The sequence below is a fragment of the Zerene cesonia genome, chromosome 22 (assembly GCF_012273895.1).
Source record: "Zerene cesonia ecotype Mississippi chromosome 22, Zerene_cesonia_1.1, whole genome shotgun sequence".
Lineage (NCBI taxonomy): Eukaryota > Metazoa > Arthropoda > Insecta > Lepidoptera > Pieridae > Zerene > Zerene cesonia.
Genome location: NC_052123.1, coordinates 4,217,580 through 4,243,358, shown reverse-complemented (window position 1 = coordinate 4,243,358; position 25,779 = coordinate 4,217,580). Strand labels below are relative to the sequence as shown.

General features: G+C 33.7%; 1 protein-coding gene across 3 annotated transcripts; it reads right to left on the bottom strand.

Annotated features, from left to right (window-relative positions):
- Positions 1-24,620, bottom strand: LOC119835997. Of its 3 annotated transcripts, XM_038361151.1 has the most exons (7): positions 11,267-11,291; positions 10,565-10,668; positions 3,706-3,862; positions 2,244-2,769; positions 1,973-2,035; positions 1,617-1,778; positions 1-1,168 (listed from the first exon to the last, which is right to left on the bottom strand). In XM_038361151.1, the coding sequence occupies exons 2-7, from the start codon at positions 10,566-10,568 to the stop codon at positions 1,070-1,072; spliced, it is 1,011 nt and encodes a 336-aa protein (XP_038217079.1). In that variant the 5' UTR covers positions 10,569-10,668; positions 11,267-11,291; the 3' UTR covers positions 1-1,069. The 3 variants fall into 3 exon arrangements, with proteins under 3 accessions (XP_038217079.1, XP_038217078.1, XP_038217077.1); XM_038361150.1 differs by lacking the exon at positions 11,267-11,291 and having other exon boundaries at positions 10,565-10,717; XM_038361149.1 differs by lacking the exons at positions 10,565-10,668; positions 11,267-11,291 and adding an exon at positions 24,293-24,620 and having other exon boundaries at positions 2-1,168.
- Positions 24,621-25,779: the final 1,159 nt, after the last annotated feature.

The following is a 25,779-nucleotide window of genomic DNA, read 5'->3' as shown; positions in this document are numbered from 1 at the left end:
CACATTCATTTTACATATAACATACTTGTAAGACAGTTAAATTTTCTTACAATTTGGAATGTACTGTATCGTAAAAACATCAATATTTCAAATATAAAGTACAGCTTCACATCAAGAGATCACATTTTCGCAATTTTAAAAACTCGAATTTCCACTTAAAATCTCAATATTAAAATGTTTCCCATACAAGTCCGACATTGGTCTCGATTTAAATATTTTCTACGAAATATATCAAATACTGTAAAACCGCTAAAAATACTTCCATCTCCTTTGCTGTACTTTTTGCTAAACAATTATTTTATTTATTAATAAATTCCTAACTAACTAAAACTTAACATAGTTAACTAGAAATGCTTTGATTTTGTTTACACAACAGTTTTACTATTTAATTGTAAAAGAACCACACAACACCGATATCTGTATACACATAGATTCTATAAGAATTTAAAAGTATAAATAAAACTATAACCTAAAAATATATCACAATCATTCCGTAACTAAATATACCACAAGGGAGCACTCATAAAACACGTGAAATAAATTGTCAAGTCATTACCTAATAGCAAAAAAAAACTTCATCTGTGTACATACACAAATAATTATATAAATTATTAAAAAAATATATATCCATGACAAATTTTGATAGAAGATATAATAAATTCGATTCTTACGTATTTTATGAAAGACCCGTGTATATATATTTATATATGTGTATTGATTTGTCACCAAAAAATGGAATTTTGAATGCAAAATAGCGGCGAATGTGTCATTCTAACATTGTTTCATTTTCCCGCTTATTTTGAAATACAGATAACAGCCGCGATTTCAAATTCTCATTTTTTGGCGCGAAATAATTATAATGTCTTTAAATACAACAAGTATTCTTCTACACATCAAGTTTTTATACTATTAACTTTGCACATAAGTTAATTTTCTATGTGCATCAACAAATAACTTCCACAAGAAGAACAAAAAACATTAAATAATATAAAAATAACCATAAATATATATAATAGTTGACATAGACAATTAAATTTATTCCTAAATCTGTGCATAGAGATGAAATAATTTAAATTAAATAATTCGCCTCGGGATAGTCGACGGGCTCAGTTTTGACGGACACTTGCATATTCGTAGCGGCTGGTTTAGAGCGCTCCAAATTATACATCTGTAAAAAAATATATAAAAAATTATATTTTGGACTTTACAATTTTTTTTCATTTCGATATTCATAAGAAATGATACATTTAGAATAAACAACCTTCATATATGTAAATACTAGCTGACCCGGCAGGCGCTGTTCTGCCTTGTTGTTATCACATAAGGATATGAAAAATAGATGTCGGCCGATTCTCAACCCTACCCGATGTGTGCATAAAATTTCATGAGAATCGGTCCAGCCGTTTCGGAGGAGAATGGGTACGAACAAGGGAATTTTATATATTAGAAGATGGTAGAGGTCATTTTCAGGGGAATTCAAAAATGATTATTTCGTATTTAAGTTTTGTTATGTCTAAAAATTAAGTGTGAGTTTGAGTATGTAACTGATTTTGAGTTCCAATAAGGGTTCGAGGAGCTTTTGAGTTTGAGTTTATATTTGAGTTTGAGTAAAGTACCTTCATAAACAGCGGGGTGGACAACTGAGCGACACTTGTGGCTTTGCTCAAGGAATCTTCGTCGGGCGTGAGATTGACCTCTATTGGTGATACTTTTAGCTTTGGATAGCTCTTTTGTTTCTTCGGCCGGTCTTCCTCAGAGTCCGATGGTGGTGGGCGGATCTGAAACAATATTTTTTTTAGTATATACTTAAGATGGACCTATGTCTTTAGCATTTATTTTTTGCAAAAAATAATTTCTCATATTTAATATGAAATGTATTATACATTTAATATTCGTCCATTGTGCAATTTGCAATTCTATTTTGTGTGTACAATAAATTATTCATTCATTCATTCATTTATATTTAACTTACTTTTCTGGGACGTCCGGGGCCTCTCCGTTTCGGCGGCATCGGCAAAGGCGATGGTGAACGCAGCTGGAAAAATTATAATATCTTTTATTATTATTTATTAGTATAAAATATATGGATTAAAAAATCCACAATCTTTTGTGAAATTATAAAACGTTTTTTGATGTTATTGGTATAGTAGCTTTTAAATACATGATTAAAGATATATTATCAGGATTTTTAAATTTAACTTGACTGTGGTTTTACTTCTTTATTTTTAGTTTTTTAAACTTACCCGCCGTTTTCTAACCGGCCGGCTGCCATCCGCCGAGCGCGTAGTCATAGACAACGTGGACTCCGTCTTGTTCATGACCTCCACCTCTTTCGAGAGAATCCCGCTAATTCGATTTTTGAAAAAGCTATCCTCCGCCATTTTCAACGCTTCGAAGCTATTGTTCCCCTGCAGCGCGTATCTTATTATCTTCAGTACTTCGATGCGACACAGCAGTCGGGTGTCGTCGTCCATTTTCTTGAACAATGGCAATAGAGAATTCATGAACATTTTGTCATCGTTGAAATGGTCGTCCGGTAAGATGGTGTTAGCGTCGATCTTGATTTCGAGTTTCTTCTCCGTGTCTATGGTCTGGTTGCACTTGTCTATTGTCTCTGGCCGTTCTGGCGGGTCGGGTTTTGTTTTTAAATCCAGCGGTTTATCTATGCCCTCGTGCTTGATGCGGGGCATCTCTTCCGGCGGCGGGTGTTGGGGCGAGTTGGAAATCTCTGAGAACGACTCATATTTATCTTGGGAGTATCGTGGTTTTCTGAAAACAGAAGAGACACATTTTTAACATTGATAATAACGTAATGTTGGTAAGTATGAAAAATTACGTTGCTCATTGGCTTATTTGTACGGAAGCTTAAGTGTAGCGACTCCGATTCCCACTTTATACAACATTTTTTTAAATTTCGGGACTAAAACTTAGGCAACTTTTTATCCCGATATTCTTACGGGACACGGATTTACGCGGGTAAAACCGCGGGGCGCAGCTAGTAAATAATAATCTCAAACGAACTTTTCTAGGAATTTTATCATTTTAATCATCAAATTAATCCTCGATATCGACATGACTAATAAAGAAGAAAAAGTGATTTATTTGACAACCAAATATTCATAACAATGTATGACGAATAGAGATATGATTCATTGGTGAGGGAAAACGTTTTGAAGAGTTCCGCTTGAGGTCAGGTATTCTTATTTCTGGTACAATTTAACGAAACCAACAAAAAAACTTGTAATGTGACAGAAACATTTCACGTCTGATTTATTTTTATGCTATGGGCAAGGTGGATTGAGTATTTTTATTGTTACGTTTTTAGGGATGTTCCTTAGATCATAACATTAACGTTATTAAAATTAAAGGTATTAACGTTTATTGGTACAACAATTTGTGTGGTCTATATTTTTGTACTATCTTAAACCTATAGAAATAAAATAACGAAAATATTGCCTGTAGTACATCTGCTCTGCGTGTTTTGGCGGCGATCTTAGACATTGAATACCACAGGGCCAAGTGTAGAGCCTTGCGGAACACCCAGAACTTTTCACTCACTTGTTCTTTAGTGATCGCAGCAAGGCCATCTGCCTATGGTACTGGTAGCAGCGGTTGCCCTGCACGCAGTACTCTTGCGAATATAAACAATAAACACCAAAGGGCCAAGTGTAGAACCCTGCGGGACACCCAGCACATTCCACTCACTTGTTCTTCAGCGCTCGCAGCAGGAAGGACATCTGCCTGTGGTACTGGTAGCGGCGGCTGCCGGGCGCGCAGTGCTCCGGCGGCGGACACTTGCCCTGCCTGTACGCCTTCGTGTACGAGTCGCGTATTGACCGCCACCTCTTCTGCACCTCTTTACCTGTTAAACGAAATAATGTTATTAATTTGAATAATAATAATTAGTTTTATTTTAAGAGTTTTAACTTTAGATTTAGATTATTTGGACTAGTTCCAAATAAAATAGTTGTTTCATAAAGTTTTACGTGGGCGTTAATAATAATAAGCTTTTAGAATCTAGGTCCAGATCAAATAATTGATTTCTTAACATTAATGCTATCGTCTGTAGGAAGTACATAATGAAAAGGAAGAACTAAAAAATACATATTTATTAAACGATAGAATATGATAAAATGTTTAAATTAAGAAGCTATGCGTATGAATTTGGGATGCCTTCAAATCCTTTTGAAATGCCTTTAATCCCTGCCTTTAAATCTCGACGAATTAATACACCCCAAATTCTACATCTCCAATCGAATAAAAGTAACTCTATCTGCAATGAAATTGGGTATGTAGACAGCTGGACAACTGGAATAAGACATAGGCAACTTTTTATTCCAATATCCCTACGAGATAAAGACTTATGCGGGTGAAACCGCGGGGCACAGCTAGTAATTGCATATACCTGAGATTTAACACATTTCCGGTAACTCATGTACGCAGATACGACCCAAGATGGCAGGTTTCGAACGCGTTCAATGCAATGGTATCAAATGCCATCCATAAATCACAAGCGTCGACAACAATATATTAATATCCCCATTAATGGTAAACTGACTCGAACATCAACACCAAATATTTCCATCCAGATAACATGTGTACAAATCCTATATTGCCTATATGTTAAAAATATATTATAATTACTAGTTTTTTTGTTAAATATATATCATTCTAGCTGCGCCCCGCGGTTTCACCCGCGTAAGTCCGTATCCCGTAGGAATATCGGGATAAAAATTTGCTTATATCTTATTCCAGTTATCCAGCTGTCTACGTACCAAATTTCATTGCAAGCGGTTAAGTAGTTTTTGCGTGAAAGAGCAACAAACATACACACATCTTTACAAACTTTCGCATTTATAATATTAGTAAGAGTAGGAAGTAGGAAAGGATAGGATAGGTTTAGGCCAATATCGAGTTTCCTTTAGTCCGATAGAAGTCATGGTGGACTGTTTTGGGAGCAGCACCATTCCTGACATAAGTGCCTACAACACATCCGCTCGAGTGACTACAGATTAAAAAGAAAAAAAAATCATTTGAATTTCACAATAGCCCTGTGTAGACGCACCATTACCTTATATAACACGAGGCAGGTGCGTATCATAGTATTATCGATATTACGATAATATTTTTAATAACATATCGTATTTTTTATCTGTGCAAATAGTGTAGGGTAAATGTTGTAATTTTTTTTTCATGTACTTAATTTTCAATATATTATCATCATTTGTTTGGACTAAGCAATTTTATTTTGTACTGATTTGTACTAGGTAGAAATAGTAATTGTTATTTTTTTTTCATCAGCTTTTTAAAAAATCATGACAATTACAATGATTTATCACATAAATGATAAATGTTACATCAATACAATTAGGTACAGTCGTTTGGAAGTTACGCGCGTGCAAACATTTTTTAAGACAATTTTTATTAAATGATAATATTAATACATGTCCATGTATAGTTATTTTTATGTTTGTACTAGGTGGAAACGGATATACCAGAATAAATGAAAACACAGCCAATCATAGTTCACAATATTATTTAAAATAAAAATAAAAAACTAGCTGTAACTCGCGGCGTCACTCGCTTGGTACCCGGGTAGAAAGTAGTCTATCTGCTAAATCAGACTATAATCTATCTCTCTAACAAATTTCATACAGATACGATAAGCTGTCTTTGCGTGAAAGAGTGACAATCCATACATCCATACATCCATCCATCCATCCATGAATATTTATAAACTTTTGTGTTTATATTATTAGTCGGATTGTAGAAAACAATTTACATATAAATTTATCTATACTAAAATGGAAAGAAAATACATCGTGCAAACTACTGGTTAGAATTAGTTTATTTTTGTATTAAATAATCTAATTTTGGGGATGGATGGATGGATTGAATGGACGTCGAACATCATTTACGACGTAGGTGAAACCGCGAGGCGCAGATAGTAAATAAAAAATAATAAACGTCCATTGTTGTATACAACATTAATACATCATACCTGAATATTGCAATAAAACAAATCCGAAACACACACACAAAAAAAAAAAACAAACATACACGTGCATCGCAAACAGATAAAAAATAAAAAATCATTATCCGCGAACACAAAACTATCTACACGTGTCGTTACAAAGACAAACCGAGTTATCCAGGAATGATTATACGAATACCCTGTACAGGATTTCACGGCGAATCTAATAAACGTTCGTAGAATTCAGTTCGATATAGATCGCCTATGAAATCCCCTTTCCCTCGCCCAACCTACTACTGTTTATTGTTAAACGCATAACGTGCTTACTGAAAATTATTAATACATATAGTGGATTATATAACTCTTATGAGTATATTAAGTACTAGCTGTTCACTCCGGCTTCGCCCGTGGTACATATATAGCCTACAGCCTTCCTCAATAAATCGGCTATCTAACACTGAAAGAATTTTTCAAATCGGACCAGCAGTTCCTGAGATTAGTGTGTTCAAACAAACTCTTCAGCTTTATAATATTAGCATAGATTACATTTATTATACAAGGGTTGGAAATAGCCAATTAATTTCACAGTATATCATATTATTTCAACTTCCAAGGCGATAACAACTTTTTCTCTATTACCTAATGACCTAGAGTACTACGAACTATTTTGTGTCCTAAAAATCGATAGCCGGCAAACTGCAGTCGTGAATATTTTATAATAAGACCTAACTTAATAATAGAAGTAATCCAGAAACAGTTTAAATTTTATAAATACGCCTATTTTATGCTAACAAATGACTATCCTATCCTACTATCCTACTAATTCCTAATCCTACTAATATTATAAATGCGAAAGTTTGTAAGTATGTGTGTGCGTTTGTTGCTCTTTCACGCAAAAACTACTGAACCGATTGCAATGATATTTGGTACGTAGATAGCTAGACAACTGGAATAACATATAGGCAATTTTTTATCCCGATATTTCTACGGGATACGGACTTACGCGGATGAAACCGCGGGGCGCAGCTAGTATTGTATAAAACAAAGTCGCTTTCTCTGTCCCTATGTCCTATGTATGCTTAAATCATTAAAACTCCCCAACGGATTTTGATGGGTTTTTTTAATAGATAGAGTGATTCAAGAGGAAGGTTTATATGTATAATAACATCTATTAAACTACTCCGAATTTAACGCGTGCAAAGCCGCCGGCATAATCTAGTAATATTATAATCTAAACTAATTGAGCTGAAGAGTTTGTTTGCTTGAACGCGCTAATCTCAGGATCTAATGAACAGGTTTTAAAAATTCTATCATCGTTGGATAGTTAGACATCTGAGTGACATAAGCTATATATGTACCACGAGCGAAGCCGGGGTGAACCGCTATTCCATGCTAGTTTTCCTATCATGGGTAAAGTGCAGCACTGATTTCGATGAAATTTGGCATAATGATAGTTACAAACTCGGAATTGAAATTTTTAGATCGTGGTTTTGTCGGCAAGAACATGGAGGAAATAAATTAATTTTCAATTTATCTGCGTATAACCCACATCATCATTGCTCGAAACGGTGAAGGAAAATATCGTGAGGAAACCGGCATGTCCAAGAATCAAAAGTTCGACGACATGTGACATCTGCCAACCCGCACTTGGCCAGCGTGGTGGACAATGGCCTGAACCCTAACACGAGGCCTGTGTCCCAGCAGTGGGGACATACATACGCTGATGATGAAAACAACATGGGAATAAATATTAATATAGTTATATATTTCGTATCATCATCATCATCAGCCCATACACGTTCCCACTGCTGGGACACAGGCCTCCTATGAGGGTTCAGGCCATAATCCACCACGCTGGCCAAGTGCGGGTTGCGGGTATATTTCATATATGTTAACAAAAACTACGCTATGTCTATGACAACTAAAATAACTTATATATTGAAAGCGCGCCTTTCGAATTTTGAAAGCAATGGCTATCAGGCCGTAACAGTCTGTTAGACTGTTAGGTCTTCTAATTTTGTCATTACTTTAGTGTTATTGCATCTAGGGCTGCCAACGTTTCGCTTTTCATTATTTTAATTTAGTGCATTAAAAAAAAAAAAAAAAAATCATATATTGAACAAATTATATATCATATGGACCCCGGACTCCTAATATAGCTTTCTGTGTATCAGGAGTCTGTGTTTTCTCGATACAGTACATAAAAGTTAAATTTAAGACACAATAAAATATAATTGCTGCTACATACATATGAAATTTAAATTCTATAATTTAATATGTATATTATTATACAAACTTTTTTAGTGTTACATTAAAAATGACATATGTACATAACTATGAATTCATTTAATATTATATATTGAAAACTTAACCCGACGGCGTACCATATAAAATGTAAGTACAATTTTGTATTTTATTTTTTAACCCAAAAATATTTATAAACTAGCTGCGCCCCAAGGTTTCACCCGCGTAAGTCCGAATCCCGTAGGAATATCGGGATAAAAAGTTATATATGTTATTCCAGTTGTCCAGCTGTCTACGTACCAAATTTCATTGCAATCGGTTCAGTAGTTTTTGCGTGAAAGAGCAACAAACACACACACATCCTTATAAACTTTCGCATTTATAATATAAGTAGGATTATGTTCATAACATAACGTCAGTCAGTCTCTTTTTCCGTAAAAAAAAAAAATAACAACTCGGAAATGTATACGGTAATTTTATACAATACTCGCGACCATGAACCACGTGGAGTTTCGCCGGCAGTCCCCTATTTCCAATAGGAGTCTGACATAACGGAGGGCACTGCGCCCGACCGATGCGTATGCGCAGACTACCCATACTCCATTCATGACACAGAAATTTATAGAAGTTGACAACCCTAATTTTGGGTCGATGGTTGAATAAGGAAAACGCTTTGTAATTTCTTAGATTTAATTAATTAATTTTACTTATTCGACAACATGTGACATCTGCCAGCCCGCACTTGGTTATTCCTGTACCTTTAAATTATATATTTGTTACAGTTAATAACAACACGTCTGTCCGTCCGTCCGACACCAGGTTGTATCTCATGAACTGCTTTAGTTAAACGGTTAAAATTTTCAGTTACTGAAGATTGAGACAACATAATCTACTTGTATCAAAAAAAATCACACGGTGACCAGATTTCTATGAATATGTTCTTCAGCTTAATTATGCGGAACCCGAACTGAGCGAGTCCGACTCGCACTTGACCGATTTATTTTAGATTTATTTACCCACGGCAAGTACTAAAAAGTAATATACGTATGTTTACATCAAATATATTTAATCTTTAGCATTACAATCGTCTTTTAACTGTACGCAATAAATTATAAATTAATTAGAAAAAATAAACAAGCACTTCTAATATTCATAAAGCGATACATTTAACAAAATATAATTATTATTTAATTAAACTTGTCATAATTATTATATATATACATATTAATTTGGTATAATACTAGCTCTTGCCAGCGGCTTCACACACGTTAATTCGAAGTAGTAATAGATTTTATCCTCTTATATATTATAAAAATCAATTGCTGTTCGTTAGTCTAAAACTCGAGAATGGCTGGTCCGATTCTACCTCTTGAATCACTCTATGTATTAAAAAAAACCCATCAAAATCCGTTACGCAGTTTTAAAGATTTAAGCATACATAGGGACATAGTAATATTAATATACAGCTTCTTTATTTTATAAGTATATATATATACTAAATTATAATGAGGAAGAATTTGTATTTTTGTTTGTTTGTTTGTTTTTAATGGATAAACTCACAAAATTCCGGACCGCTTTAAAAAATTCTATCACCATTAGAAAGCTGCAACTTCATTGGGTGACGGATGTATAACTCTCATATCGCAATGTTCGTACCCATATTCCACCGAAACGGTTGGACCGATTCTCATGAAATTTTGTGTGCATATTGTGTAGGTCATTTGGTATACAGACAGAGTTTGGTATATGAGCTGACTCGGGTGATAGGAAACTTTTTGTCCCGTTTAAATACTCCCTTGGGATAAATCAGGAGTCTTGATATCCGGGCGGAGCCGGGACGAGCGTCATAGTTAATTTATAAAATGAAAACATATAACGTCACTATTTATTACTGTCACATTATAATAACTTAAGTGATCTGGTAACTTTTTGTATGATAGAAATTTTTTATCTATGACAAAAAATTCCATAGCACTATATTTTTTGCGTGAAAAATCTTATTATATATCAAAAAAAAGTTCTAAGCAACATTATCATCGTTTGTAGTACAATTTAGTTAGAATTTATAACATAAATTTCTTAAGATTAATAAAATTTACTACGAAATATATTAAAAATTATACGAACGAAACACGAAACAGCTACACGGCCTAAATATACTAATCAATAAAACAATACACATAATAACCGTTTCAAATTGAGACTCCATTTTGTTAAATAATTATTTTCACATCAATTGAAATTCCTTCGATTATATGCTGCCTGTCCTTGAGAATAACTAGTATCCACAGTCCACACCAGTTGCCATGTATGAAGCGTTAATAAAAAATAAAATAAAATACCTACCCATTTGTTGGCGACCTTAAAAACACCAAGTTTTTCTGAGAAAATCATTTACCGTCCAAATATTATATTATAAAATCTTATTAAACATTTCAATATTATTCTCACTACAAATTTCAATTTTATTCACATTCGAATAGTGTTCTTTTTTTGAAGAATTCTTATTTTAAATAATATAATATATTTATCATTCAAATAACATGCATGAGAAAGATTTTTATTCTAGAAAACGTTAGAATTCAAACATTATTGTGAGAATTATATTTTTATATATATTGATTTAGAAAATAAGGTTAAAGAACATGGTATCGAGAAGTAATATTCATACTAATAACGTTTATTTAATGATAATGTAAGACGTGTTTAAAATTCAAATAAAGAACGAATGAACTCCGCCCGAGCCAAAACATGTCCTAAAATACCAACTTGCAATGAAAGAAAAATAAATAACGCACGAATAATGAGGTCAAATACAAACAGTAATATAAATACCACTCAAAGCATTACGATAAAAGATATAACTAAATTGTAATATTCAAAATTTAATTATGTTTAAAAATAGAACGCCACTTGAATTTCAATTGGAACAAAAACAAAAACAAGTTACACAATTTAAAAAAAGAACACTTTCGATAGAGAGCACATTTTTATTGGCTGTATAGCCATGTTTCCATAGCACTTGTCTAAAATACAGATTATACAGACGCGACACGAAATACCCGCGCTTTTGCGAGCGCGGCTGCCCCGCGAATGAGAGGCTTCACTCTTCAGTCTTCCCTTCCGTTGCATAGGACAGATGCGCATTAATTTCTAGACAACATTTTTAATACACTTCGCTTATAAATAGATCTATATTAATGGGTCTGGAAGAAATGTTATTATATCTTCATTCAATTAGTTATACTGACTTTTTAATTGTGTTGTTTTACGATTCTCTAGAAGTCTCTAGGCGTGCCCGGTGCAGGCGTTTCTCGACTCGTTTAGAATTATTTTCAAGTTCGGATTATAGCATTGCATATCAATATTTATTTGAGAAAAATGCCAATTAAAATTAGATTGAACACTTAACTTACGATAAATGTACTTATACTGGTTAAGTACTTAGAAAGAAACAATGCATGCCTGAATAGCAAGCATATTTAAATAAATAAACAGCTTTGCTTGTTTTCTATATTATTTTCTTTTCAAAGAGCCGCATTAAGCGGGAGTTTTTTATTTGCCATCGATAAAATAATTAGTTTCTGTTTTTTCCTGCTGAATCCGATCAGATATATAAATAATATAAATCAAAACTTGTAAAATACATAATTATTTAAATGATTCTATTGTCATCACTTTTATATTCCTGATACAGGTTTTTTTAGAAAGTTTTATTAAATACTTGCTGTAGCCCGCGACGTCCCTCGCTTGATACCCGGGTAAAGTAACCTATGTGCGTCTATCTCTGTATCAAATTTCATACAGACACGATAAGCTGTTTTCGCGTGAAAGCGTAACAAACATTCATATATTTATACTTACAAATTTTCGCGTTTATAATATTAGTGAGGATACGTCTCATTAAGAAAACAATGCTCCAACACACCTCCAATATACAATAATTATTGAAACGAGAAATCATTTCATTACCAAGATATAACGCATAACATTTCATTTATATTAATAATACCAAGAATTTTGCGATCGCCTACTCGCATTTTATGTACTAGCAGTTTGCCCTGGCTGTGCCTGTGTTGCTAGTAATCTAGCTTTCTTTTTAAGGGGCCATCCATAAACGACGTCCCACGGATTTGAGGTTCTTTTGACCCCTCCCCCTTCATGTCGCAGGTTGTCAGATTCTACGAACCCCCTTCCCCAGTATGTGGCGTAACTATTTTCCAATTGAAATAATACGTATATTTGTAAATATTAGATCAATTTGTTTTGAGATTTGATTTCTAACATCAGTTTAAAATAAGCATACTACATACGAAGATGGCAATTCGTGATTTATTTTATAAATGTACAGAGACTAGATAGTTATACATGTATTGGATAAATATACACAACTAGCGCCCCGCGTTTTCACCGGCGTAAGTCCGTATCTCGTAGGAATATCGGGATAAAAAGTTGCCTATATGTTATTCCAGTTGTCCAGCTGTGTACGTACCAAATTTCATTGCAATCGGTTCAGTAGTTTTTGCGTGAAAGAGCAACAAACACACACATCCTTACAAACTTTCGCATTTATAATACGAGTAGGACGAGTAGGATTAGTAGGAAATAGGATAATTGGATATAGGTCAGTTATTTTATTGAGCATTAAATTATAACATAACTAACTGTAAACCATGGCGTCACGCACGTGGTAGGCACCCGGGTAAAGAGCGCATGCGCTAATCCAGACTATAATAATCTATCTCTGTACCAAATTTCACACAGATACGATAAGCTGTTTTCGCGTGAAAGTGTAACAAACATCCATACACTTTGATGATTTTAATTTGCAAAAGTTGTTGTTTGACATGTGGTCTTATATTAGTTTGGTCTAGTTCTGATAATAATAATTAATAATCAATATACTAATTAATAAGATTCTACCCTACTAACTTTATGCCGTTGAACATCCCCCTACCAATAACCCCTTTAAATGAACATTAAAGGGGGGGAGCCCCCTCCCAAAGCTATATTTTAGTTTCCATAAAACATTTATATTATACGTACGTATAGATTATCATTATTGTTCTATCTCAATACAATATACCATATAATAAATATGCTTAAAAATGGCGCGACTATTGTACGCATGTGTGCGTGCCGGCATTGTATCACACACACGCCATAACCATCTGTGTGCGTGAGCCGTGAGAAACCATCGACTATAAATAATTGGCTTTTAATATATATTTTTAATTAATGATTTTCTTTGGCTTTTCTTAAATAATAATTACCCATACTTATATTTTCCACAGTTTCTCCTTGACCACCAGGTTGTCTGGAAGAGATCGCTGCCTTAGCGATAAGACCGCCTGTTGTGCTCGTGAATGTTTATGTTTTAATGTATATATATATATATATATATATATTTGTATTATATTACTTTTTATCATTGGTGCACAATAAAGTGTTTTTGTTTGTTTGTTTGTTTGTTAATTGAAAATATTGGTACGCACAAGAAATCAATAAATGGATGCTTAACCGCACTTAGGAAGGTTAATTAAATAATGAAACGAAGTGAATACTGAACTAATTAACAGTAAATCACTGATTACAAAACATTTAATGCGTAAATTAAATGTGATATCAGTGTTGAAATTAAACGCTAATCGTGACTGAGTTCAAACTCAAATCTAAGTAAAGCTTAAGTGTTAAGCTTATCATAATTTAAGAGGTGCAAGTGAGTATTTCAATAAAATCGTATGCTATTTTGGTTGTAAGTGCTATCTGTTTACGAAATTACATCATTATTAAGAAAGCCATTACTACGGGCGATAGTACAATAATTGTATATACAACTTCAGTGTTGTAACTCTCTTTTAGAATTATATATGACAAACGGTAAGGTAAACGGAGGCCCGTATCCTTTTCCTCACCCTTTCCAGCCCATTACATCTTTCTAGTCATCAATCCTCTCCTCTTCCTTACCTCTTAAAATTTGCAGTGGCCCTACCTCTACAAAAGTTCCTGGGCGGTGGTGATCGCTTACCATCAGGCGAACCACCAGACCACATGCCCGCTATGACGTAAAAAATATCGGTAATAGGTACTTGAGAAACCACATAAATGATAAAATAAATGGATATAGTAAAAAAAATATTCGATAGAATCATAAATCATACATAGATAGAATTTATTTAATAGATACCATCCTAACTAAAATTATAAATGTGTGTGTGTTTGTTGCTCTTTTCACGCCAAAACTACTAAACTGATTGCAATGAAATTTTGTACGTAGACAGCTGAACAACTGGAATAACACAAAGGCTACTTTCTATCCCGATATTCCTACGGGATACGGACTTACGCGGCTGAAACCGCGGGGCGCAGCTAGTTAAACATATTTAAAGCGATCTTAGCTTCCTAAGATAAGTATAAACTGTTTTTCAGAAGCTGTAACGGAACGCACCCGAGCGGCGGTAAATTTCAAAGAGAGGTTAACGCGACCATAATTCTATACGATGGCCGCGTTGGTCCACGCTCGGCCAATGGGAGCGCGGCAACATTAAATTTGTCATCGGCCGCGTTTTTGTAAGAGAGTCGTTATGAAGTTAATGAGTCGTTAAGAGTTTGTTAAGAGTTTCGTTGAGGTTCTTTGTTAACTTATTGTAATAGACTAAAGATTTCGCAATATAGGAATGTATTCATTGTAAAAGTGTTCAAATCTTTAGTAGTGAATAAACTATAGTGGATATTTGTGTTTTGTTCTTCATTTCTACACAAACTCCATTATAAAGCCTATATCTTCAATGTTTGACACAACAATATTTACTGCGGACACGTACATATAAGTGGCCTATTTTATATACATCACTAGCATACCCGGCCACGCTTTGCTGTGGCTGAGTTATAATTAAAAATATTAAGATTATAAATTATTAAGATGATTAATCGAAATAAAAACTATCCTATACCTTAAGTTCGACCAAATTACACATAAAACAAATACCGTGGTTGCCTGGAAGAGATCACTTCTAAGTGATAAGGCCGCCAAACAAATTGTGCGCTTTATTTTATTCATTATTATTATTATTATCTCTAAGTTTCCTTCTATGTACAATCTTGTTGAAGAGTTAAATAAATAAATAAATAAATAAAATACCAAATTTCATCAAAATCGGTGGAGCTGGTGAAGAGTTCATTGGGAACATTCATCATGACACTGAATTTTTATATATTAAGACTAGCTGTTCGCCCCGGCTTCGCCCGTGGTACATAGATATAGTCTATGTTACTTGTGGATAATGTAGCTTTTGAATGGTGAAACAATTTTTAAAATCGGTCCAGTAGTTTTTGAGCCTATTCATTACAACCAAATAAACAAAGTTTTCCTCTTTATAATATTAGTGTAGATATATTCATAGTAATTAAATTATCAATTAAATTACGATTAAATCAATACAAATAATAAATAAAAAATGAATATCACAATCAAAATTCAACTTAATTAAATACATTGCCACAATTCGACTTAATAACTAACTTCCTATGACCTATTATACAGTGCATCTAAGTAAGGAAATAACTTAATCCTGGCGCTCATAACAAGGTTCATAAGATAAACTTATAAAACTATTGCATTGCACCGATCCTTGATAAGTGTACAAAGCTTGAATTAAATCCTGTCCGTTTGTAATAGTGAAGTCCCGTGTCCCCTAATGGGGTATGGGGCAGATGATATACATCTGTTTCACGGATCGATTTTCTTTATGGACAAGTAGGTTATCAGCTATCTGTGTCCTGCCCCCTGCTGACCCCACCGGGAATCGAACCCAGGACCCCTCGGTTCTAAGCTCACGCGTTAACCACTGTACCGAGCAGGCGGTCAAATCAAAATCATGTCCGTTCAAGTGGGTCAAAATCGCGTCTAAAGGAGTCGGTTACATACAAACATACAGGTGAAGTTTACAAGAGCGTCTTATAAACCGAACGTGTCTTGGACCCAGGACCCCTCGGTTCTACGCTCACGCGTTACCCACTCTACCAAGGAGGCATATACTAAAGATTATGGGAAAATTTTCTCTAGTTTATTTCATTCATAGATAGTTTCCTCGTAAAACGTCTCGGTGACGAGATTTCGTCAAGACACTATCTATGGCTTTGCGACGCAATTATTAAAAATGTATTTGAAAGTAAGTTATTCGAAAACAAGATCTCATAATCTATTAAAATCCCATTTTTGAAACAAATTCAACAAACGTCTATTATAAACATTTATATTTAAGATAGATATTTGAATTTCATTTCTATAACGTATTATATAAATTAGAATAGTATTAAATCTTATATTACGCGTTTAAACATAATATCATTTATTGTCACTTGCACCTTTGCCAGAAATCCGAACGCGCTGTGTCAGTGTTTAGCAAGAAACCTATTGTCGTCTCTTTCCCTCATACGCGATAAGAGCGAGAAGATTACATAATCTCGTATTACCGTGTTATGCACATCGTTTGGAGTAGAATAATGCCTAATAGAATAAAAAAATAACTATAATACTCGGCCTGGGTTTGTCTGGGGTATAAACAAAAATGGGCTACTTTTGATAAATATTGCAGCTTGTGAAAATATTTTCAAAATCGATCAAGCATTACAAACGAACTTACATACTTGTGTGTACACAAATCTCATCATTAAAAAATAAATATGTCCAATAGTACCACCTATCGGTTGCCTGGCAGAGATCGCCGTAGGCGATAAAGACCGCCATTTGTACCATTTTCTTTTTTTTACGATAACTTATTCTACCATCCGCAAATGCAATAAGAAGTCCTTTGTTATCCACCGTGTCCCCTTGTGGGGTATGGGGCAGATGCTTTATATAACTGTTTCAATGATCAATTTACTTTACGGACAAGTAGGCGATCAACCAGACCGCGTTTTTTTAAACCACCGGGTATCGAACCCAGGGCCATTCTAATCCACACTCACGCGTGAACCACTGTACCAATGAGGCGGTTAAAAGGAGATGCTATGTTGCCTTCTTATTTCAAAAAAAAAAAAAAAAACAAATTTCCAGACCAACGCCTGGGCCTCGAACCCGCTACTGAACTGACATCCTACTAATATTATAAACGATAGATGGATGGATGTATGGATGTTAGTAACTCTTTCACGCGGAAACAGCTTATCGTATTTGTATGAAATTTCATACAGAGATAGATTATTATAGTCTGGATTAGCGCATGCGCTTCTTTTTAGACGGGTACCGCGCGAGTGACGCCGCGGGTTACAGCTAGTATTTCATAAAATAAGACAAGCATAGAAGTTTCTTTTCTTTCTTACAAACTAACTTTCATTGCCCATTATTAAATTTCTTACCCGACTTCAAAAAAGGGGAGGTTATCAAGCCGACTGTATCTTTTTTGTGTATATGACCTACTAACTTTTTACTGGGTGAACAGATTTTTGCATTATTTATTTATAGCTTATAACTTATATTATGAGACTCCGTCGGAAATCGAACCTAAGTTAACGCAAACGCCAAAACCACTGTACCGAGAAGGAAAGAAAATCTTAGCCTCATAAAAACTATCCGCCTAAGATTAACCTTGAACACAACCTTATGTGCGAGACCGACACACGCTTGGCCGGTTTATTCACATCGGAGTTTTCGTAACAATGCAGTCATATGGATTTTAATGTTATTTCAATGAATTATTTTTTAAAAGCTGTTCATCCCAGCTCTTTTTGATTTGATAAAAAAAAACTAATTATAAATAATCTAACTTACTCAGAGATTCTTATTTCTCTACTAACAAAAGGATCACCAAAATTTAATTCAACTAATTCACATATGTACTTTGGAAATGTATAAATCAAAGTCTATTTTTATATATATAAACACTTAAACAAATATTTAAACCTTCCATTTTTTATATTTGTCTGTTATTTTTTTATCTGTTTTATTATATATTGGTATAGATTTCTTCTTTATAGAAGTATAGATAAGCTTCCCTAGATAAGTTTTGTTTAAAATACCAAATCACATAAACTATCACACGCACGATATTTCACTCAACACGATTCAGTACTTACGTATTAAAAACCTATATCCTAAATCCCCAATTGAACCTAAGTTTTATTTATATGCCTATTATGCGTTATAATATATTAAAACACATTTTAATTTCCATAACCCTATTTAAAAGATCAATGAGGTTATATAAGTTAGAAAAAAAAAACATTTTCCAACTATGACGGCCATCAAAGGTTATTTAAAACCGAACATTATAATTATTAATATTAAAAAAAAAAACGCGCGCAACTAAGCAGCCGCCATTTTGTGAAGCGCAAATTAACAAGTTTCGCACGCGATAAAACGCTGTGTAAGTTGTAACCAATTCAACAAATAATAATTGTATAAAAATAATTTATGCTTGGCCAAAAATAAATAAATAAGATACAGTATATTAAATAAATACAAATTTATAACACTTATTAGTTGCATATCCATATAAATTACATAACAATTAAATTATTCATGTATGTACATTGGACATACAAGGTTAATAATTACTATACACCATCTACGATAGAGGAATATCAAAACCGATTCCAAAATCCACAGCAAGATTACGTATCTTTTAAATTATAAAATTTACTCAATACTAAAAACGACGATTGTTGCAGAACGTACATTGCCGTTTCAATAACGTATTATCGGAATATTACATGGAACAAATACGCAATGGATATTCGACGCTTCATTTAGTCGTAAATATGATATCACAGAACTGCTTCGGGCCGGTGCGGCCCCTTGCGTCGATTGAGTCACGAATACCGCATATACCAATGCATTCTCACAAATAATTCACGACCCGAGTCTTTTGTGTTAATACATTACTGCGCCAACTAGCACACGCGGCTATTTCGCCCAAACACACCCAGCGATGTATGTTTATCATAAATTCGTACCCACTTTGAGTACAGAGCGTATTGACACGATATTATGTTGAAGTTTTTTTGTCAAGAGCTCATATTGATATGAATATACGTTTGTAACGATACGATAGAGTTACGTTTCTAAGGAGTATAGACAATTGTTTTGTTTTTGCCTATTATTATACTGGTTAAATGTGACTCGAGGTATGAGTGTTCGATATTTAAATTTTTGAGGTTTTAAAACCAGTTCCACAGATACATTTGAAATATCAAATATGGAAACATGGAACGTACGATTATTCCATTTTTGAATTTTTGATGTAGGTACCTATATTCTGGAATATTTTCGTTGCGTGTTACGCTGGATACACGTGTAAAAAATCAATAATAAATAATAGATAGACGTTTACGAACAAAGTATGCGGCAAAAGTGCATAAGAATACTATACAGCAGCGGAATAATAATACAGTAAGCATTTAATAGTAATCTAATTAGAATTATGTACTTGATATTTACAACAACTACGTTTCTAAGCAGTCGGTTGCGTCACTTTGAAAAATTCTGCGTTATTTCACTCGTTTCTTTTTGGCCGTTTAGTAGTTCTGAGTCACAAACAGATATAGTTCATATAAATATAGCTATACGTATGAAATACATAATAAAAAAACTTATTTCTACTGACACTACTGTTTTGTGTAGGCATGATACTAAGAGATTGACTGATAAAAGTTATTTTTAATTATAAAAGTTGTTTGTTGAATATAATTAAAGATATTTTTGTTAAATATAAATTAATAATAGATTCTTAAATGTTATGCAATAATTTTATAACCAGTTTGGATTATTTCATTCATCTCAATAACATTGATTTCTTTGTTTCTGTGACTTTATTAAAAACTAACTGTTCGCCCTGGCTTCGCCCATTATACTTACATATAGCCTATGTCATTCAGAGATTATATCAAACGTTGAAATAATTTTTAAAATCGATTCAGTCTTCAGCTTTATAATATTGGTTTATATCTACAAATGTTATTTGAAATATAACAGATTTAATACGATAGAGTTAACTGCGGTTCACGATTTAACCAATACGAAGGCGATATAATATATAAAATAAATCATTTTTAGCATAATAAATACATAAAATCCAATGTTAATACTTATCAGATGATCGAACTTATATTATAAACGCGGAATTTTGTACGTATGGACGGATGTATATATGTATGGATTGTTTTTTTTACTCTTTCTTCTCTCTCTTTCTCTCTCTTCTCTCTTTTTACTGAACCGATTGCAATGAAATTTTATACGTAGACAGCTGGACAACTGAAATAACACATAGGCAATTTTTTATCCCGACTGCTGCGCTGAGTTGCGCCCCGCGGTTTCACCCGCGTAAGTCCGTATCCCGTAGGAATATCTGGATAAAAAGTTGCTTATATGTTATTCCAGTTGTCCAGCTATCTATGTACCACATTTAATTGCAATTGGTTCAGTAGTATTTGCGTGAAAGAGCAACAAACACACACATCCTTACAAACTTTCGCATTTATAATATTATGTAGGAAGTAGGATGTCACTCAAAGATAACATGGCTTCACCTCCTACAGCACAAACTATTTCTTCAATAATAATAATGAAAGTGAAAACTTTTTATTCGTCAAATAAAAAGACACGAGAAGAAAACACATGGAAATATTGTACAAAAGGCGGTCTTATCACTAAAAAAGTGGTCTCCAGTATAGCAGCTTCAGAGTTACTTGCCGGCTCTTCTCTGCAGTAACTGCTTCCGGTGGTAAATGTTAAAAAAAGTGTTATTTGTGTATGTATTTTTTTCCCCATTATTAGATACTTGTTACTTTTGCACTATCCCAGAACTTCGTACATTTCCTTTTTCAACCAGGTTGCCTGGCAGAGATTGCTGTTAAACAATAAGGCCGCCTCTTGTACAATCGATGCCTTTTTTCTGTTTATTGTATTCTTGGTGTTTTTTTTTTCTAAGTTTGTGCGATAAAGCATTATAAATAAATAAATAAATAAATAAATAAATAAATATACATATTTTGAAGTGAAACTTCTTTAGAATCGTTGTGATTTCAAACTTGATGCAACGGAAAAACGACAGGTAAGAGACAGAAATACAAAAATGTGTAGAATGAAGCCGGCAAAGAATGAGACAGAAATATACATACTATTTTATTCATTCTTTTGTCGATTTACTGAAGTTTCACTTCTATCATGTGTGAATCGCACACACACCTTTTTTTTTTTTATCCCGGACCAAGCCAGGGGAAGTTAGGACAAGTTGCTTGTGAACGATTCTGTGACGGTTCACAAGTTACATCTGTAAGCTCTTCGGGCATTGTTTGTACTTATATATTAAAGAGTTTCACTTCACAACACGTTCGTAATAGTTTTAGTTTTAAACGTTTGTTTTTGAAATTGACCTTTATTTGCTATATTTTCATTTAATTACATGCTACAGAATAGAACACATTACCTATGTCGATATACTGTGACGGTAAATTATACTAATCACACTAATAATATGATAAATGTGTAAGTTTGTTTTTTTGGATGTTTGTCCGTCGATCACGCTGGAACTACTGAACGGATTTTAATGAAATTTGGTATGCAGACAGGGAATAAGCTCCCTTGGGGTAAACAGGAGAATCTGAATATACGGGCGGAGCCGGGACAAGCGTCTAGTTAAGTATTAGTTAGTATTCATAACTTTCAATTATAGAATTTATCTTTAAATATATATCATAACTTTCAATTATATATTTATTAGTCTATCACGTAGATCCATTAATACATACAACGTAACAAACACACAAAATGCACTAATTCTACATCTTTATAATATTAGTATACATTTGTCGTATAAAAATAATTAGTTATTATGATTTATTGCAAAATTTCTTCACCAGGATTGAAAATTATTGAAAACTCGCGAAGAAAAATATTTCTTACTAGCTGCGCCCCGCGGTTTCACCCGCGTAAGTCCGTATCCCGTAGGAATATATAATAGAAATTTTGTATGGATGTGTGTATGTTTGTTGCTCTTTCACGCAAAAACTACCCAACCGATTGCAATGAAATTGGTACGTAGATAGCTGAACAACTGGAATAACATATAGGCAACTTTCTATCCCGATATTCCTACGGGATACGTACTTACGCCGGCGAGACCGCGGGATGCAGCTAGTATATGTAACTATATTATGTAAAATTTTTTGAAAGAATTGTTTTTTATTTTTATATGATCCGTTATAGTTAGATTATATTAATGCCGGTAGAACAAGAAATTATAAAAAAAATAGGTTAAGCATCATTTGGCCCGGTCACCAATTGGATGGGTGAGCAATTTTTTATGCAGTTGGGGATTCCATATGAAGGTGTTTTTTTAAGGTAACTTAAATAATGAATAAGCACATGACTTCACAATGATACAGATTTTCCTGTTATTTCTATGCGAAATGAAGATATTTTAAAATACCGAAGGTTTTCTTATTTATACAATTTCATTGATCATTTAAAGATTTCTCTAACTAGCAGAGTCTTATCCTTATTCCTTACCCCAAGATTCATGATATACCTACGCTGTTGCGTTGAGAATGATGGACAAATAAACAATTGATCCTGGGTATCCCTATAACTAGCGGTCCGCCCCGGCTTCGCCCGTGATACATACATATAGCCTAGAGCCTTCCTCAATAAATGGGCTAACTAACACTGAACGAATTTTTCAAATCGGACGAGTAGTTCCTGAGATTAGTGCGTTCGAACAAACAAACTCTTCAGCTTCATAATATTAGTTTTATTTATTCCACAGCTGTGCTCATTTTAATTACATAGTTATACATATTATATATATTACAAGCAAAATATTACTCTTATAAGAGTTTTTTAAGTTGCCTACTTAGACATCTACCTGCTGCATTTCCAACATGATTTTTCATATGACGAAATAAACAATAATTATACAATTTATTTATTAAATAGATCATATCATTTTAATTCATTATTTATAAATAAATTGTTGGAAAAATTAGAAATTCAGAATTTCAAAGATTTTCGCAGGCTTTTTTTTTTCTTTTTTACATAAGTATTTATTTTTGAATCATATTATAATATAACAATAAGAATTATATTAAAATATATTTTATGCACTTTCAATGAGTGTTGATAGTTTTCTTGGATATAACAAATATTTCATAATTATTCATTTTTATTATTTAATTAATTCCTTATCACTCATTTATCTTCAACAGTAAAAACATCGACTACTAACGTAATCATGTAACCGCTCCACAAAAAAAAAAAACTCAAGATGAAAAAATAAAAAATTAATTATTATTTATTACATAATATATAAGTACCTATATTAAAAAACTCAAATTACGTACGTGACGAGAGACCACGTATACACTAAGTCTCAATTTAATACCTACATAACGGGTATTTCCTTAGCACGCGTGTAAATCTATTATCATTATTTTTACTTCCTTTCACTTTAAATTACTAAGCGGATTTCAAAACGCTTACATCACAGTAATTTTTCTTACATTATCTTTAAAAAAAAAAACACCACGGTGACGAGTAACGATATTCCAATTTCAAAATATTCATCGTACGTTTAAATAATATTCGAATTTCAAAATGTTTGCCGTATGGATTTTATAATAGCTCCCACTCGTATGCAAGATGACGCTCCATTACACCGCAAAGATAACTAGGCACCATATTGTTATGTATGTACTTGTTATCGGCCGATAAATTATATTTGTAGCGCGTACGAATCATACCGCATAAATGCAAAAGGGAAAATATTCAATTTTTTTTTTGTTTACAAAGACCTTGCAGCGTTGACCTATGCAAAAAAATCAATGGAAAATGTAATTCGAATTTAGAATTACAAAATGGCCGCTATAAAAATTTCATAAAGTGCAAACAGCACGTGTTTTTACTTAGCGCAAACGTTAATTCGAACTAGGTACGTTTCGAAAGCATCCCGACCGAACAAAGAACACGCAAGTTGAACGCGACGATTGCAATCCGACCGGTTGTGCGTGTCTTCTAGAACCGCACGCGCTGGGCGCGCAAGCATACATCCGCAAATGGGCAAGGTAGCGTGCACATACCCGCCGCCAACTTCTCCGTCTCCGGCAGCGTAGACCAGCCAGGCACTACGCTCTCGCAAACTTCCTCCCAGCACCGTAATTTTTCAGCTCTATCACCATAATTCGTGTGGTTGGTGTCGAATAGGCACGGCCTCTTTTGCACTTCGGACACTATGGAGCAACTTTTTATGCCGCCATCGCCGTCCTTGGTCCGGACCATGGTGGAAAAAAAAATTATTCGAATTTTCGAATTTCGAACGCGGCTCGTTGAGTTGCGTCAGTCGCGACGCGAGCGCGGAACGCGATACGTGCGTCCGAATGCCCGCGTGAAACTGGCGGGTTGGGAAGGCGCAGCGGGCAACATGGCCGCCTCGCCGTATAGGTGTTAGCTTGTTGCGATATCTTACTCGTACTAATAAATAAATAAGCAGCTAATAAATCTCTATTTAACAATGGAACGCATAAAACGCACAAACAATGTTAAAATTGCTTTTTAATCTGAATAAAACGTACTGGAAAGTTAAATCGAATTAGATATAGTTATGTAAAAATGTCTGCATAGAATGTAATGACAGATTTAATATAAATTTATATAGAACAAGTTGAGTCATACAATTGCTACCAAGAGGAAGGGACTTAATGTCGTATATAAACGCTCTTATATAGTTTAAAACGTAATTCTTATTATAGTTACGTAATTTGTTTATGATCAATGGTGAAATATTGACCTTACAAAAACTATAATTTTCCTCATCTAAAATTTTAAATAGATATAAATTTTTCATTTAATTTATAATTATAAAACCTTATTGTGTTAATAAATAATAATCTCTCGATTTATATTTACATAACTTTGCGATGTATTTATTATCTACAATATGGCCTTCGTCATAGTGATAGCGCCTAATAAAAATATATTAGTGTCCCCTTGTGGGGTATGGGGCAGATGCATTTCACACCTGTATCTCTGATCGATTTTCTTTACCTTTTAAACTACTACTTGGCTTGCCCGAGCGAGAAATTTTTCTAAGTCAGACAAATTTTTCTAAGAGAGTGGATCTCCGGGAACCGAACCTTCATGTTACGATAACTCTTTAACCACTGAACCAAGAAGGTTAGCAAGGTAAAATAGATCCTATATCAATTAGCGTAAGATTCTAATAATTATTTTTGACAAGAACTACACTGCCTTCAAGTTGTTAGAATTTATATTGACCCATACGGAAGGCACCAGCTTTCAAAGAAAAAAAGTACAATCAAAATCGTTTCATCCAGTCGAAAGTACTTAGGTAACAAAATAAAATAAAGTCGAATTGAAAACCTCCTCCTTTTTTTGAAATAGGTTGAAAATTTATGAATTAAACACTTTTAAATGGATTTTAAACGCGATTTATTCATTATATTATTAACCCGACGTTTCGAACGCTTTACAGCGAGCGTGGTCACGGTGAGACTCAGTCTCCGTCCGTTTAAAAGTCTCTAATTTCTAAATGTATAATACTCGCGTA

Coding starts and splice junctions, on each gene's coding strand:
- LOC119835997 (XM_038361149.1), bottom strand. CDS start 24,491: ATGGTCCGGACCAAGGACGGCGATGGCGGCATAAAAAGTTGCTCCATA. Junction 3,863..24,292: donor GACGGAGAAGTTGGCGGCGG/GTATGTGCACGC, acceptor TTCGTTTAACAG/GTAAAGAGGTGCAGAAGAGG. Junction 1,169..1,616: donor CCACCCCGCTGTTTATGAAG/GTACTTTACTCA, acceptor ATTTTTTTACAG/ATGTATAATTTGGAGCGCTC.